The following is a 19,274-nucleotide window of genomic DNA, read 5'->3' as shown; positions in this document are numbered from 1 at the left end:
ATGGAACATTTTAGCCTACCTTCAAAAGTATAAATATAGATGAGAGAGAGAGAGGAAATGAAGATATTAAGTGTGAAGACTTTGATTTTGATTATAGGGGAAATTACAACTCGAAAACGTTTACTAGAAAGGATAAACTCTAGCATAAAACCTAATTGTGCTATAAACGAGCAGGTTTTAGGAGTTAAAACTTTCTTAACTCATGACAAATTCTAAGTGAAGTTATACATAGGTTATTGTAAATTAATCGGAGAGTCAATATGAGACTATGTAATTTGAATTTATAATTTTTTTTAAAAATTTCTCAACAACTTAGAAATCTTTTTAATTAATATATAATGGGACAATATATCTTTGTCATTCTTATTGAAGAGTACATGCAACCCATCACAACTAACATGAGCATGTAATTGAGTGGCATGTCCATGCCATTTGAGATTGATCTAGAATCTTCTTATTTTCAATCATTTGTGGGTCCACGATGATCATGTATGGTCAGATGGTTCAAATACTCCTTTTTAGCATCCAACCAATTCACTTTAATTAGCAGGGATAATAATGCCCCAGCCTAATAGGTTTGAAAAAAAAGATAAATATGTAACAAAAAGAACAAAAATAAAATACTAAGACAACCATTTATGCAAATAAATTGGACTAAATTGCTTCCTAAATGTCAATTAAATGAAAAGCAAACAACTTTTTGTATCGGGAGTTTTAGATATTTTATATTGGTTTTGAACACATCGTAGATCTTAGGGATATAAAATGTTCATAGATTTTATGACGTATCAACAATCAACATAAAAAATTCATTTTCTATATTAGGCGTGACCAAACCCATCATAAAAAGTGTACATTTTATAGCGAGTATATCCTTATCTAAGATAAAATATGTCACATTATATTACATGTTTGACATTAACCGTCATAAAAAGTATCAAATTCTATGATAGATAACATCACACCCGTCATAAAATATGCTCTTTCTAAAATTGATAAGGTCACAACCTTTATAAAATGTGGAGTTTTTTTTAAAATATTATGTTCTATTTTTAAATTTTTCCAAACTTGTACCTAACAAATAGAATTCCCAAATAGTTCAATATAATATAAAGCTATCTAGTTCGATACCACCCTAAATAATATATAATATCTCTCAAATTATCAATAATTGTAACAAATACAGTCAATTAATAAAGAAAAATAATTATACATCAAGTTAAAGTAAAAAAAAAATTACTTTAATAATGCTAAATATCTATAACAATGTAAAAATAAATAAATAGTCATCATAAAGACTAGAAAAATGGACGCCCACTATTTCTGGATTTCCTCCAACTCTTCAAAGATGAATGAAGTTGGATTTTTGAATACCTATAATTTTAAAATAGAGATAATTTAAACATTAGTCAATAATTAAATAATTAAATAATAAATTATAGTAAATTGATTTATATTTGTATTACCTCCTTCCATGAGTCCCTAATGTTATCGGAGATAATGGTGAGCATATGTTTCATATCATAATAACCGCACTCATGATTATTATTTGATGTAGGCACTAAAATTTAAATACGTACAATTAGAATGTATTTTCATTTGTAATTAAGTATTAGGTTAACATTTGACTTACTTTTGAGATAATATATTGAAGTTATTCCAAGCTACTTGAGAAAGCCCTTGCAAGATGAAGCTTACATCCAAAGATCTATTACAATGAGTGATAAACCAAAAATAATTTAAGAATGAAGTTATTATTGGTTTAATTAAATTATATATAAAATAATATCCATTCAAATTAGATACTTGTGAGTGAATAAGGTGTCTAACAGAATATTTGGTAGTTTTCCTATGTAATGAACACAAGAAAATCACAAACTGTCTAAAAATTATAATGAGTAACTCCCAATGAGCCCTACATTTTATAACATCGTTAGAAAGTTATAATTTAATTTACAATTCAAATAAAATATACCCATTCAAATAAAGTACTAAGTAAATCTCCTTGCCTCCTAGACTAAATTGGTCTATCAAATATTCCTTGACCTTAGTGTCTTTATGATGGCAAATACTAGGAGAAGTGGTAGATGTTCTTCTCCTCGGATTCACCAATGCTTAGACCTCTTCAATGGAGATTGAATCCGAATGTAGGACACTTTAAGGAAGGAAGATTTTCGGACTTAGGGCTCCTAGACTATGGATGGAAGCATCCAAGCTTAAGGAACAAAGGAAAGCTCACTTCAAAAGGTAGGAAACCTAGCTAGGGTTCCTAAAAAGTGATGGCTCTCTCTTGGTGACTTTTGGAAGAAACTTGGCAGAATATTTGCTCTCAAATTTCATATATCAAAAGTGAATACAATGAGTGAAGGATGAAGCTTAAATGGATCCGGAATTAGGGACACTTGGCGCTAATGTGGAGGCTTCACATGTGGCGCCAAATTTTGAATTCAAATTCAAAACTTAACTCACATGTGCAAGTCCGGTTCACATTGATGCTAGGTGTATTTAGGTTTGATTTAGTGTGCATTTAGGGTTGAATTTGAGTCACACATGTTCAGCCAAGGTGGCACCATCCATGTGACTCAAAATGCAACTTATATGCATGCTAAATTAAACCTAGTTTTGAATTTTGAATTCAAAACTTAACTCACATGTACAAGTCCGGTTCACATTGATGCTAGGTGTATTTAGGTTTGATTTAGTGTGCATTTAGGGTTGAATTTGTGAGTCACACATGTTCAGCCAAGGTGGCACCATCCATGTGACTCAAAATGCAACTTAAATGCATGCTAAATTAAACCTAGTTTTGCCTAATTCAATTAAACTAATAATCCTCCTTAAATCCTAATCTAATGACCTAAATACAATGGTCAATCAAATACAATGAATAGGAAAAATTACAAGAATGAAAATGAGCCCAATATTGGGTACCAAAAGCCCAAAGGCCCACAAAGCCCAAAAACAGGCCCAATAAGCCTATGGCCAAAAAATGCTAATCTATGTGGTCCAAAATACAAGACCAAAATATGTGAAACCTATACTAATAGAATATGTACAAAATATAAGAAAATGGATTTATCAAGATAGGCCCATGAGAAGTTTCAAATTAGGCCTTCCAAGCCCATAGGGCCCATTGGGCCTTGATTGGCCCAATCCTCCGTGTCTAGCCCACTCCTCTTGGATCTTTGAGTGTGTCACCTCTTGCATTCCAAAGTATGATTCCATCATCCTCTCCCTCTTGAAAAGGATTTGTCCTCAAATCTAGAGGATGAATGGAAGAAAAATTAACACCTACATGTAAAACATGCAAGGAATAAGAAGTGATATGGTAAAAGAATAAATCATGGATCCTAAGAGGAGTCCTTCTATCTAATCGAACAAAGAAAGATAAAATATCAAAATTAGACTCTCTAAAAATAGAAATAGGCTCCTCTTCTAAGCACAACCTAGAAGTAAAACCTAAAAATGTAAGAACACTATGACTAAGACAACGAAAAGAATGATTTTTAAACACTACAATATCTTGCCTAAAGTACCCTAAATGGTAACCTAGGCTTTTCCTAAAATATAAAGAAACAAATACTAGAAAACGTCCTAAACAATTTTGAATCATATTGTTTGGTAGATAAAATGTCTTGGAAAATCTTGAAAACTCATATAAACTATTTTTGTCTTGTAGGGAAGGGTGCAAATTAAGTTTAAATAAAGATGAACTTCCCATAAGATCAAAAATAGAATATGAAATATGACAAGATGTATCTATCAAACAATATTTTCCAAAATTTGGGTGCATTATTAGAACAACTAAGGTAGAAGGAGTCCTAAAGAGAGGAAGGCTATCTTCCTTGGGCACCTCCAAGGAAGTAGCACAAGAAGTAGATCTAAGTGTAGTCCACTCCTTCTTCACTACATCTTGAAGTTGAGATTCATTTTTCTTTAAAATATTTTGTTTTAGAATCTCCACTTCATGACTAGTGGTAGCATGAGGGTAAGAGTTTAGGTCTTGATGTATGAAGAGAGTATTTTGCAAATGGTTTATAAAACAACTCTCTTCACTCACAAGTCCTTTAGAGGAGATATTTTCCTCCTTACTCTTCCCTAAGAGAAATGCTTTTTTTCTTTCTTTTGCTCTTGTTTTTCTCAATTTTTCTTTTGCTAAAAGTTTTTCTTGCTTTTGTTTAAGAATTTGAATTTCTTCCTCTAAAATTGCAAGTCGTGCTTTTCTTTCAAGTTTTTCTTTTTCTCTTGTTAACACTTCTTGCTTTGTCCAAAGTGTTAGTGATTTAAGCTCTTGAGTAGGATGTGAAAAACTTTTTGGGGAGCTTAAGTCCCTACCACTTGAGGAATATTTTCTCATAATTAAACAAAAAGAGTTTTCCAAAATAAGTTTTCAAAAATTCCTAAAGAAAAGTTGGCTAAAGATTACTAGCTAAACGTGGTTCTAAACAACACTAAGCCTTTGGAACTTAGAGATTGTTTCCCTTAAATGTCCACAAGCAAGCATATAGAAAACTTGACAATTAAACACATTGAATTTAAAAGTTTAAAAACAAGAGAAAATGTTAAGCAAACTAGTTAAGTTTCAAGAATTTTTTAAAATGCAATGCAAAAAGAAAATATTTTTGGTTTTTCTAGGAACAAAAATAACACTTGGAAGTCTAAGTGTATAAATTGCACTATCAAGGTAGGTGAGCTACTAAGAGCCACTTAATAACCAAGACTTTTCAAGTGGAAATCACTAAACTCCTTTGTGGTATTTTCAATTCCACAAAAATTTTCACAAAGATTTTTATGTAGTATGCTTTTCACAATTGTTTTTAAGCTATCTAAACGTGAACAAGTAATTCTACACAAGGCTAGTCGAATCAAGGAAGCAAAATAAACAAAATTAAAGATCAAACACTTAAAGGAAGCAAGATTAAGCAACTAGTCGTTTTGCCCTAAGTGGAAGCTTGAAACATATGAAATTTCCAAGTCACTTCCACTAGTACTACACGTGAGTGAGCTACCAAGAGATTAGATATACCTGACCAGCTCCTTAATACTCCCTCCAAGCTTTACAAATTGATTAAAAATACAAGAGAAATTGCAAAAAATTAAACTACACTAGAAAATAATTTGTGGCAGCTTTAGTGACCAATTAGTGACGGATTTGTTGTCCAATTTTTCTAACACTTGTTTAAGTGTCTCAATCCACCACTAATCTTTGTTTTTGCTTGCTCCTGGACCCTGCACAAATAACACAACAATTTGATTAATGTAGGCTCCTCACAAGGTGAAAGGAATGGTCACTCAAGTGAAGGAAATTTAGGAAAAGCTAGGTCACTAAATTAGGTCAAAATTTTGTAGTCTTAGTGTCCAAACTTTTCCTACTCTTTGTTGAGCAATGCTTGATCCTTAAGCAAAGATTTGAGGCCACTTCCAGCACAGGGAATTTAATGAAAGAAAACAAGACAAGCAATAAAAGCACAATTTGAAAAGCTTAATTATACCAAAAATGAAGAGTAATATGTATATATGACAAGACTCAAAGAGGTTCAACAAGTAAAACTGAAAAATAAGACTCCAAATAAAGCTAGCACTCAGTTAGGAAGGTTCCTAGATAGGTACTAGAGTAGATGAACATTACAAAAAAAATTTGAAAGCAATTGGATAAGTATAGAACAAGTAGTAGTCAAAACAAGCCAAGGAATCAAGTATTTTTTTGTCAATGTACACCTCTCGGCTTTTTCAATTTAAATTGCTTTATCTATTTTTTTTAATTCTTTCTTTTTCTATATTCAAATTAAGATTCCAGAGAAGGTATTTTCCTTTTGTTTCAAATTTTTTTATGATTCCAAGCTATAGAAACCGAGACTACAAGTTAACCAAAAATTCAAGTGAAAATGATGAAACTAGTGCACTAGTCTTTAGGTTTTGTGTTTGGATTCCTTTTGTACTCTTTTCTTTTGAACTTTTGAAACTTAGGCTCTGTTTTTATCTCTGTTTTCAGCCTCTTAATTCTTTTTTTTTTATAAAATTTGAATCCACAAAGTTAGTGCACTAGAAGTAGGATTAAGCACTTGAGATTTTAGGTAACACAAATTTTCTTAAGATTTTTTTTAATGGAAAGTAATTTGAAAACTTAAGTACATAATGGAAACCTAACTCTAAAGAAATTTGCTAGAACTAGTAGCATATTATTAACACAATAAGGCAAAAGAAAAAGCACATATAGGTAGGCACAATAGAACACAAACCGAGAGAAACAAATGATGAACAATGCACTCAAAAACAAAATTAGGTCAACATGTTATTCAAGGAATTCTTAAACATATAAGGACTAAACAAACACTCTAAGACAAAACATGGATTCAAAACCAAAATCTAATGCAATGCATGGAGTCCAATCACGGACACATACTAGAATGGAGAGACTCAAAGAAATTCAAAAAAAGCACAAGCTAATAGGTCCTAAACATGTTGATTGTGGAAGAAAATTCAAAAACAATCAACCAATGGATCTATGGAACAAAATGTGATTCAAAACGTATAGATCCGAAAAGAAACTCAATCAAGACAATTAGAACACAAAGAACACACTAGAACACAAGAAGAAACGGACTCAAAAAGTGAAACAACTTATCTCCTTGAAGACCTTGCTCTTGATACCAAAAATGATGGCAAATACTAGGAGAAGTGGTAGATGTTCTTCTCCTCGGATTCACCAATGCTTGGACCTCTTCAATGGAGATTGAATCCGAATGTAGGACACTTGAAGGAAGGAAGATTTTCGGACTTAGGGTTCCTAGACTATGGATGGAAGCATCCAAGCTTAAGGAACAAAGGAAAGCTCACTTCAAAAGGTAGGAAACCTAGCTAGGGTTCCTAAAATGTGATGGCTCTCTCTTGGTGACTTTTGGAAGAAACTTGGCAGAATATTTGCTCTCAAATTTCATATATCAAAAGTGAATACAATGAGTGAAGGATGAAGCTTAAATGGACCCGGATATAGGGACACTTGGCGCCAATGTGGAGGCTTCACATGTGGCGCCAAATTTTGAATTCAAATTTTGAATTTGAATTCAAAACTTAACTCACATGTGCAAGTCCGGTTCACATTGATTCTAGGTGTATTTAGGTTTGATTTAGTGTGCATTTAGGGTTGAATTTGAGTCACACATGTTCAGCCAAGGTGGCACCATCCATGTGACTCAAAATGCAACTTAAATGCATGCTAAATTAAACCTAGTTTTGAATTTTGAATTCAAAACTTAACTCACATGTACAAGTCTGGTTCACATTGATGCTAGGTGTATTTAGGTTTGATTTAGTGTGCATTTAGGGTTGAATTTGAGTCACACATGTTCAGCCAAGGTGGCACCATCCATGTGACTCAAAATGCAACTTAAATGCATGCTAAATTAAACCTAGTTTTGAATTTTGAATTCAAAACTTAACTCACATGTACAAGTCTGGTTCACATTGATGCTAGGTGTATTTAGGTTTGATTTAGTGTGCATTTAGGGTTGAATTTGAGTCACACATGTTCAGCCAAGGTGGCACCATCCATGTGACTCAAAATGCAACTTAAATGCATGCTAAATTAAACCTAGTTTTGCCTAATTCAATTAAACTAATAATCCTCCTTAAATCCTAATCTAATGACCTAAATACAATGTTCAATCAAATACAATGAATAGGAAAAATTACAAGAATGAAAATGAGCCCAATATTGGGTACCAAAAGCCCAAAGGCCCACAAAGCCCAAAAACAGGCCCAATAAGCCTATGGCCAAAAAATGCTAATCTATGTGGTCCAAAATACAAGACCAAAATATGTGAAACCTATACTAATAGAATATGTACAAAATATAAGAAAATGGATTTATCAAGATAGGCCCATGAGAAGTTTCAAATTGAGCCTTCCAAGCCCATAGGGCCCATAGGGCCCATTGGGCCCATTGGGCCTTGATTGGCCCAATCCTCCATGTCTAGCCCACTCCTCTTGGATCTTTGAGTGTGTCACCTCTTGCATTCCAAAGTATGATTCTATCACTTTATTCCCTACACATTGGATGGCAACCGGATAAATGAATTCATAATAAAAGCATTATGCATCTTGACAGAGATGCAATGAAGACACCTTAAATTTTGAAAATAAACATAATGTTATGAAGTTGTAATTGAATATATTAGAATAAAAACTATCACAATTAATACTTGCAACATCTATAGTTGCATCACTGATATGGAAAGAGGTCATGATTAGAAATGATGACGTCCATGACATCACACTAGCATAAAAAGAAAGGGATAGGCTACTTCATGCCAATGACCTCAAGAGGCATGATTTTTATCTCTGTCACGCTTCTCAGGATCTAGTGTTGCCACGACCAAACACTAGAGAGGAGAAAACTAAGGAGTTGCTACATTTGTAGTAGCAACCACTTTCCCTTTTCCATAATCAACCAAAACATCATAGAATACAAATTATTTAGCAAAACTTAATTAAGGCATTAATTTAGATTGTAGCAAATTGAAATATTGATTAGGCACGTGGGCATGAGCATTAGTTAGCCTATTCGGCCATAGAATAAAGGTGAACTTCCTCATTAGTAGCACGAAAGGTAATATCATTGACATAAATTTGAGCTACTATAAAATTCAAACCGAACAGTTTTCTAAAAAGAGTTGTGTCAACTTTACCTCTCACAGAGTCATTTTTTATTAAGAAGTTGCGTAATCTCTCATATCTCTATAGAAGCTTACTTTAGACCATAGAGTCTTTTTGAGTTTGAAAGCATGATATTTTTAAAAGAAATACAAAGAAAAATATTTATTAGATAAGTAAAAAATAAAAAGAAAAATATTTATTGGATAAGAGTTAAATTTAATTTATTTTACTTATTTTTCTTCTATAAATTTTTTCAAAGATGGCAGGAGGAAAAAAGAATATTACAATTCTAAAAACTTCTATTTCATTATATCATATTTTTTTTAACAATTATTATTAATATTAAATTATTAATTTTTATTTTATTTTCTATCGGATCGATCTCGCCTAAACTTATTTGGCTTATCGAGTTATGCGAGTTAAGTCAAAATGTTCTAATTTTATTTAAGTCATCTGTAAGCTCATGATATATATATATATATACTTTTTTTTATATGTAAACCTCCAAGGTGTACTTATAAAAAAAGGAGTATATATCATGAGTTCATCTTTATTCATCTTTATTATGACTTAGCTAATCTTATTAACGAGCTGGTCAGACACACCCATCCCATCGGACCAAGCTTAATTTGATAACTTTATTATATATCGTTAATGAACTTGTCATACAAAACTCATAATATTAAATATTTAATACAAATCTCACTTATTAAAAATTTGTTAATTAGTTAAAACAACACATTAGATCTCAATTGATATTACCCAACTTACTCAATTGACCTCTATTGATGATATTGTGCGTGATTTTAACAGATTAAATTGAACTTTTTTAAAATTTATAAGCACCAAAATAAATAATTTTAAATTTGGAGAATGAAAAGTAAACACACTTCAAATTTGAGGAAATATAAACATATTTAAACCTTTTTTACTGAATTTCTAAATAAATCAAAGTTTCTATGTGGGCTAATAAGTCTAAAGTTTTATCTTGTTCAAAAATTATAAAATTTCAATGCAATATAAAAAAAATTAAACTGATAAAAACATTCGCAAGGGTAAAATTTGATTTAATTTAATACAGCATAATACATGGCCACAAATTGGGAACAGCCTTCATAAAGTCCATAACCAGAGGATTACAGAAACAGTACCAAACGCAGACCTAAATATTGCCTCAAAGCATAACAATCGCTTCCATTATCGATATCTATGCGAAAGTGCAGTTACCATAACCTGCAATGTATATTGGCAAAAAAATCCACTTAGCAGAATCTCATGATAAATAGAATAGATTATGACATGTTTGATAAGCTTATCTGGAAATACTTTTAGGAAGAAAAATTTAAAAGAAAATTCAAAATAATTTTTTTTAACTAAAATTATCTTATGCAAAAATTAAAATTAATATTTTGAAGAAGTTAATAGAATAAAATTTCTACAAATAATGTATATATAAGTTAATTTCAATTTCTGAAAAACTTATTTAATTTTTTTTTAAGTGATTAAAAAAGTTTACTCAAACAGACTGGATGTGTTGGAAAAGACTTACTAGGATCAGTGACCACAACAAGGGCAGAGCCTTTGAAATCACAATTCCAACGGTTTTTTCCCTTAGATTGGTAATAGAGATTCATTGCTATGGAGGCATGGTTCAAGAGATTGTTAGGAGCAAAGCAAGGGCTGCTTCTCTGCAGGATCTGGCAATCCACTTGAGAACAGGCATAATTGATGTTAGCCAAAAGGGTTGCATCATCTGATGAAGGCTTAGCTACACACCAAGTTCTCTTTCATTTCATTCAATAAACATTCCAATATCAGTTAGGAATTAAAGAAAACACTAACCAAATTAAATATCAATTTGTAGAATTTGATTGATTATATATATAGTTTACCTGGCCATTAGCCATGAAGAGATTGTTTCCTGCATTTGTTAAATGAAAAAGAAATTATTTGAGGAAATGTACCATTGCATTTAAATAAGAGCTCTTCTACTTACAATATTGCCATAAAGAAATTGGTGAACCAAGAAGAGAGTAAGGGGGATTTGGATTTCTTTTTTTGTTATTTTATTTTAATAATTAATAAAATGTTGTCTAGTTTTATATTTTAAAATTTTTCTACATTAAAGGTAACAAATATTGTTCCCCTATTTCCTGTAAAGGTCCTTAATAACAGTGAGAAAATTTAAAATAATGTCATGTTTAGTAATTATTAATAAAAATAAAATAAAATATTTTTAAGACCAAGCTTATATACTAATTAACACCGGGCAATTGTTAAAACAAAGTTATCTTGAGACTTTGCTAATTATTAATTTATATCAAGAAATTTGACTAATTATCTTTAATAGAGTTTTTTTTTTCAATTTTTTTTATCAAAATTCAAACTTAAGATCTTGCATAAGAAAATTGAATCTAATTCTATTTTAAACCAATGACTTGTTGATACATTTCGATAGAGTGGGAGATCAAGTTCATTATATTAAATTTTAATGATCTAATTATTAAATTAAAAATTTTATACAATAATTTTAATTTATGTAAAAAAGAATCAAATAATTTTTAAAATATTAAAAAAAAATCTATTAAATAAGAATTTTTAATTTAATAATTAAAATATATCATTAATTATTAAATAGATATTTCTATCAAGAGTTAACTTCATCTCTATATATTCCAATATTTTCATCTCTATATATTCCAATATTAGCTATTGAATCCTCTTGAAGTAAGAAAACTCGGCATATATTTGAAAGCTAGGCAGAGAAAACCCATCGAAATGAAAACAATGGCAAATAGAATTGACTATGTAAGCCGAAATCCAAATGCATGGTTAAATGTGAAGCAAATATTGATGACAACACCATTGTTTGCTCATTCCCATAATAACCTAGTAATTTTATAAACCAATGTAAAGGATTTCTTTGCTTACCATCAACAACAACAACAAATTGTTGGTTTTCTTTTCTTTGTCTTTTTCTTAAGAGTCTATAGAACTTAGCCACCCTATATAGTGTTCTCAATGTAACTTGTGTCCAAATATTATAGGATGAGTCAAAACAAAAGAGGTTGGAGCAAAATTTAGGACATACCTGATGTGAGACATAGGAGCAAAAGGTAAAGAAGAGTAGGCACTTTAAGCATTGCCATGCAGCTTTAGGTAGTAATGCTCACAGTTGTGAATGTGATTATAAAACAGAAAGATGGAGAGAGAGAGAGATAGAAAGAGAGAGAGAGAGAGAGAGAGAGTTTTGTTGGTTTTGTAGATGAGAAGGATGGTACCTTTATAATGAAAGTGCATGGGTGCAGGGACGGATTCAAGGGGAGGGCACCCTTCACTATTTGAAATTTTTTTATGATAAAATATATTTATTATTTTAAATATATGATTATATTAAACAAAATAGTTAAAGTATCCGGGATACTGGGTTGATCCGGTGCTCAAAAATAATTAAGCTAAAGAATCAAATATCTTGCTTTAGCAATAATAAGATTTGTCTTAAAATACAAAGTTGTGTTCTTAAATTTAATTTTTATTTTTAAAATAATGTTTTTTTAGTCAAAATTAAAACTATATGTTTCAACCGATATAAATTAATATTTAATTAGTTTTTAATACCGCATAAACTATGTAAAAAAAAGAAAAAAGGGTCCTTAAGAAAAAGGGATACACTTAAGAAAAAGCTGAAAATTACAGATACAATATATGGGGACACTATTCTAGTGATGGCACATGATTGTGAGTTGGGATCAACTCCCACCTCTATTGGCAGCGTCTTAGCTTTTACCTTTTATTATATTTAACTAACAATTATTTCCTCCTATTTCAGTTTGCAAACTGAATTTTATGAATGCAATTACTCCTTCCAACGGGGAAAGGAAAGAGAAGCTTGGAAAATTATGTTGCCTACAAAGTTAAAGTTTCTTTATTTTTATTTTATTTAATTAGGAAAATTTTGTTCTTACGTCTTTTTTTTTAAGAATTTGGTTTTATTATCAATTTATTTTAATAAGTTGTGTTCATTTGGTAAGAAGTAAGTTTTTTTTCATATATGAAAATTACAAATCTCAAGAATCATAATTTATGTGAATAGTTAAATGTGTGTGACACGAAGGGGGCATTGGTAAGAGAGAAGTTTTTTCATACATGGAATTACAAATCCTTGGTTACTTATAAAGGTTATTGACAATATTCATATAGGGTTCTTAAGAATTAAAGATTTTCATGTTTGGTTATATTACTATATTCCTGTAAATATAAATATTTTTTATAAAATATTCTTTATTCAAATAAACTTATTATATATATTTATTTATTCAAATCTTATTACAAATATAACATTAAACTATTTTTAAAAAGTTGAAAACTTATAGTTAAAATTATTTATACACAGAGTTTAACAAAAAAAAAATAAAAAAAGAAAAATACTACATATTATTAACAAGGAAAATATATATTTCATTGCATTCAAATAAATTAATTAATTAATTAAAAAGTTTTAACAAATAGCATTAAACTATATAAACAAAATAAATTTTAATAATATTATTAAAATTGACAAGGTTAAGAAATAATGAAATATATATACAAGAAATAATGAAATACAAGAAAGGGAGAGAGCGAAATAAAGTTATGGGAGGGAGAGGGAGAGAGGGGGAGTGAGAAAGACAGGAAGAGAGAAGTAGAAAGAGAAATATAAAGAGAAAGAAAGATAGAGAGAGGGAGAGGGAGAGGGAGAAAGAGAGAAGGAGTGAGAGTGAAAGATAGAGAGAGAAAAAGAGAGAGATTTTCTATTCTAAAAAAGGATATTAGTGTGATCTTTTTATATCCATTAAATTTTTCTCCTAACTCGAGAAAGTTTGATTTCCACCTCCCATAGAAATGATTTTGTAGCAAAATGGGATAAAAATGATTTTTAGAAAACTATATTTCTGGGATCTCTTTTTTCTTTTAAAATAGCCAACAAACACAAGAAACTCTTAGTAAAATTACTCTATTCAATAACTCTTGATGTATGTTAAATTTCAATGATCCAACCCTTAAAATAAAAAATTTGTAATCCATAAATCAAGTTTTCAACGGACTTGTTGAAATTCAACATACATTATGAATTATTGAATGAAACAACTTTATCAAGAGTTACTCTTTAAGTCATTTAATCCCTCCTTATATATATATATATATATATATATATATATATATATATATATATATGTATATGTGTGTGTGTATATATAGAAGAGTTATAGGTTCAAACTATAACACCCTTACTACCCCAACACATATATTGTAATAATGTAAATAAATTAAGGAAATAAATTTATCAACATCAGTAAAAGGGTTCACATAAAAACCTTTAAAAAATTCTTCAATATCGAAAATATTTTGAAAATAAAACATAAGAGGTTACAAAATGTTTTCAAAATAATAAGTACAACTCCATATACAAATAAAATCCATGTCCTAAAAATCATTTGCCCCGATGTCACAATATTAGAGCATACCCATAATTCAATTGTTGACATTCTAGATGTCACTCATAGCCGGATCTTCCTCACCTAAAACATCCACAAATTGTACGGTGAGAAAAGAAAACATCTATATGTAAAGCACATAAGGAAAAACACAACATAATTTCATCATAACTCATTACATAATGAAATATTTACAAGCATTTCTATATATCATAACTATCAATCATGCATCATATTCACGTCATAATTCGCAATCACACAAATCCATCACAAATCTTGCAATTAACACTATCATTTTCACATTCATAATCCACACAAATTTACAATTAACAATATGCCAAGGCCACGCCACAACTGACATAAGTGATACGGGTTAATTGCCTCACTCATCCCACACTATGCCAAGGTCACGTCATCCTTGTAGCATCACTTACCTAAGGGTTGTGCCATCCCTGGTCATTAGTGTGAGGAACCATAATCACATTCATAATCCACACAAATCTTACAATTAACCCTATGCCAAGGCCACGCCACATCTGACATAAGTGATACGTGTTAATTGCCTCACTCATCCCACATTATGCCAAGGTCACACCGTCCTTGTAGAATCACTTACCCAAGGGTCGTGCCATCCCTGGTCATTAGTGTGAGGAACCACAATCACATCACATTCACATTCAATACAACATCTCACATCATAATTAATTGAACAATTAAGCCATAACATACTATTCGCCACATCATGTTATCAATTCAATACTAAAACAGTAGATACAATATGTACACATTTGTGCCAAGACATCACACCACAGTTCATAAGTCAATTCCGCATCACATACACAATATAGATAAGTCCATACAAAATAATGGTTTACATATCCCTCAAGCAATTCATTATGAATCCACATCTAGATCATCAATTTTTACCATATAATATAACAATAATATTTATAAATTAATATAATACTCAACTGAATCACCAATTTAATAGAATCTTAACTCAAATAGTAAAACCCCCAATTTTTCCCAAAACCTAACTCACAGGCACTTTTCTACAATTTCGTTCTCTCTCCCAGATCATCATTTTTACAAATTAATTATATATTGATAATCTTTAACACATACAGAATCTCATAATACCAATAATTCTCCAAACAGAAACAATTACAAAATTATTAAAATTTTCACAGGAACTCTTCTCCACTCATTCCTTCATGTGACTCTACACATAAATCTCCCCTTTTCCCCCGTACCTTGATAAGCAGTAGTTGAAACTAAGCAGGATCTGGTTGGTCTTCTCCGCTGGGTTCCCCTTGGTCTTCAGAGAGTATAGAATAAAAGAAGAGAATGTAGAAGAAAAGAAGTCAGAAGTGAAAAGTGTGCTTTTTGGGAGTGCTAGAGCGCTCTATTTATAGGCATCAGGCATCGCTGGAACGACTCGTTTCAAATCCAGAACGGCCCGTTCTAAAACCAGAACGGTCCGTTCTGGGGTTACATTTTAACCTATAACGGCCATGTTTGGAACGACCCATTCCCAACTAGGGTTATAGGCCATTTTGGTGGTTTGGAACGGCCCATTCCAATTTGGGAACGGCCCGTTCTGGGCTACTAAATCACCCATATTGGGCTTTTGGGCCTTCATACAATCTGTAAAAATCGGGCTGTTACACAAATGATATTGTTGTAATTTTTACTAAGTATTACACTACTCAATAACTTTATTTAAAATGTAAATTTTATAAAATTTTGTATTAAAAGTTATTGAGCGATATAATATTTAGTAAAAGTTATACCGGTGTTGTTATAACTCTTTTATATATATATATATGGTACATATGGCAACCACTGTACAATCACGAGTAGATATTTATTCACCACTAGATCTATATGGTTTTTGGACAGTAGGTTTAGAAGACTCGAGTTTTGGTTTACAACGATTAAAAAGATGAAAGGAGGAATGGAGTGTGACAAAAAAATGCTCACAAAAGAAACTCTATTTTTGATATTTCTCATTTCTAAGGACCGATGATTGTTAGGATAATAATTTAAATTTTTTATTTTAAATATTTAAGATATTATTTAGATATAAAAGGATATAATCTTCATTTTAGGATGATTTTTCATAATTGAAAATATATTATATTTATTTTATGAATTTGTTTCTTCTTAATGTTAGGATGCTAAGTTAATAAATAGATACTCTAGAGATGAGTAGAACTACTCAATCTATTGAAAGGGTCACCACCTTAAATAAAAAAGGAGGGGTCATATGAAGGAAAAGTTTCTTAAGTTTTGCCAGAAAACTTGTAGGGATCAGGTTTCTTAAGTTTAGCTAGACAACTTGTAATGCAATTTTAGATAATGAACATTCATTGAAATGTTGTAGGCAAAGGAATGAAAAGTTGAATAACATTAAATAAATGTGTTTGATCCTTCCCTATTTCTTTATAGTGTTTTTCTCTGGTGTGTTCTCTCATCATTGCACATAAAAGAATAAGTTTTTATATTCCAACAGTTGTATCAGAACTCATGGTTCCTACAACCTAACAACCTATCGCATGACTAATGAAACTTGATGAACTTAATAGTGGATTTATGTGTCAAAAGTCCTTGGCAATATCAAAGTCAAGTAGTATGCAAGTCCATCAAATGCTCATAGAGTGGAGGCAAAGAATACTTAGAAATTTGTAGAGCAAATGCGCATGATTCAAGATGATTGTGATGACTATCAATGACTACAAGAGTTAAGGGGAATTTGAAAATTTTAATTTAGGGATAAATTGTTGAGATAACAATTCAAAATTTCAATTTCAAATCTTCAAGATATTGTGCAAATATAAAAGGGTATTATTTTTTCTTTAAGATGTTTAGAATTGAAAATATGATATTTATTTTAGGGATTTATTTTCTTTAATGTTTGGTAGAGGCTCTTGAGATGAAAATAACTATCTGACTTGTAGAAGGAGTCACCATCTTAAATGAAAGAGGACATCATATGAAGGGAAGGATTCTTAAATTTCTCTAGATGTAGGGAGAGTTTCTCAAGTGTTGCTAGAAAATTTTGTATGTAGTTTGAGATAATGAGCATCCATATTAAGATGTTGTTGTGAATATAAGTATGAGAAGTTGAACCATGTTAAATAAAATTGTGTGATCTTTCCTTATTTTTTATGATGTTTTCTTTTATATGTTTTCTCATCATTGTGTGTAAAGAGAATTTGTTTGTCCCCAAAAGTGTTTGGGTTGTTTGATTTATTATAACCACTATTTTGTGCACTTGTTGTAACACAACTCAAATACAACATCTCAATAGTTTCATTTCATAAAACTTCACATGATAACCCCTCACATAATTTCTTGTTAGTCAAAATCCTTCATCAATTAAAATCGCCTGTGAATAGCCTCTCTGAGGTGTACGTTTGCTTTTAATATCAACGACTGACCTCACAAATCAACACAATACTTTTTAGTGGGTTTTGTCCTAACTCACACACTTTTTAAGAAATTTCACAAATGGTCACTTATCCCTAAATTGCTTTGAACCAAGCACACTTAAGTAGGGAGTTTTTTTTTGTGATGAGCCACCAAAAAGTAGACACATCTTGTTAGTATATATAATACGAATTAGTTCTTTTAAGTTATTCTCAACAATACAATCTCACACTTGTACAAATCTCTAAATCCCTCTCATTTCGGTGTGTTCAAACTTACACTTGTTGAAGACATTTTGGTACTTTTTAATCATAATGAAGTGCTTTCTTTGTTGACCCGTAATTTTATCCTTGTATTTAAAGGTCTTTTGCATTAAAAATTTGTGTCGTGCATTTGTGATTTCTACTTGTTTTAGTAATGTATATTTATTGATACACCTTGTAGATTCCTCCTACAAAATTGAGATAAATTTGTTTCTACTACTATATATTGCGTCGTTATTACTAGATGGTATTTTTCCCATCACATTGAATTCTCATTCCACCACAAGTAAGGAGTAGAGTGGCCCACAAGTCTCGTGTAAATCTTTTTTTTTAAGTAAATATTCACATTGATTCTTGAATTTGGAAGAGGCTATCTTATTAGTCTATAAAACTAATAGATTGTAAAATTAGTCACTAAATAAACCAAGGTTTACATTAACCATTTAAAATATATTTAAATGCAAAATTAAAAGTAATTTTGAGAGTTTTTTTTATTAAAAAAATACTCTTTATTTTTAGTAAAAAAAATTAATTTATATTCAATTAGACTCTTAATACATATTGTCATTCTACTGATTTTTTTTTTATTGATTTCAACATTAAATTATTTTTTCACTGATAATAGAGTTGGTCTAGTTGTGAGAAGTTAGATAATATGTACAAAATTTTAGGTTTGTTAATACTATCGTTTTTGTAGTTTTTATGAATAAAAATGAATATACTATTTTTTTTTTTTTAGAGATAGTCAACCATTTTACATGAGATCTCAATTTCCACCAACTGAAGGCTTCTGACATTAGTATTGGCGATTATATTTAGCCAACATCCAGATAAGGTCAATCACTTGCAACATTCCACCTTAAACACATCAGCTAAATCCATCTCAGACACATCAATGAGGCAGTAAGTACGTCTTGTGTTTACATGTTTAGTTCCTTATTTTTTCCTAGAGTTATTTTAACTAGTTTTTGACCAAAAGAAAAGTAGCTTTTCTTCTATGAATTTTTTACTAAAATATTATAAAAAAAAATTAATACAAAAATGAACCCTCCCTTTTTATTTACCAAAGTAGACTCATTCTTTGTAGCTAATCAAAATTCGGTCTCCAAAAAGTTGAATTTTGACTTGCTTTCTTCCATGGTTGGCACTGTTTATCTTTGTTGGAATTTGGCTCTCCAAGAATGAACAGTACTGATTATGGAGGAAAATAAGTTAGAATTCGACTTTCCAAAGATCGAATTCTGATTAGCTACAAGAAATGAGTCTACTTTGATAAATAAAATGGGAGAGAGTCCATTTTTGTATTTAATTTTTTTTTATAATATTTTAGTAAAAAATTCTTTCTTCTCTTTAAAAGAAAATGTTGCATCAAATGTAATAGAAGAAAAGTTCTTAAAAAGAGTTAAGGAAGTTACTTTTATAAAAAGAACAAGAGAAAAAATAGCTTTAA

At 30.5% G+C, this 19,274-nt stretch overlaps 1 protein-coding gene across 1 annotated transcript; it reads right to left on the bottom strand.

Moving 5' to 3' along the window:
* Positions 1 to 9,690: 9,690 nt before the first annotated feature.
* Positions 9,691 to 11,906, bottom strand: LOC109811721 (major pollen allergen Ole e 10-like). The gene is made up of 4 exons (XM_020375537.3): positions 11,747 to 11,906; positions 10,548 to 10,576; positions 10,205 to 10,439; positions 9,691 to 9,888 (listed from the first exon to the last, which is right to left on the bottom strand). The coding sequence occupies exons 1-4, from the start codon at positions 11,802 to 11,804 to the stop codon at positions 9,863 to 9,865; spliced, it is 348 nt and encodes a 115-aa protein (XP_020231126.2). The 5' UTR covers positions 11,805 to 11,906; the 3' UTR covers positions 9,691 to 9,862.
* Between the last annotated feature and the right edge of the window lie 7,368 nt (positions 11,907 to 19,274).

The sequence above is a fragment of the Cajanus cajan genome, chromosome 8, assembly GCF_000230855.2.
Source record: "Cajanus cajan strain Asha chromosome 8, NIPB_CcT2T_4, whole genome shotgun sequence".
Lineage (NCBI taxonomy): Eukaryota > Viridiplantae > Streptophyta > Magnoliopsida > Fabales > Fabaceae > Cajanus > Cajanus cajan.
This window is presented reverse-complemented; position numbering and strand designations above follow the sequence as displayed.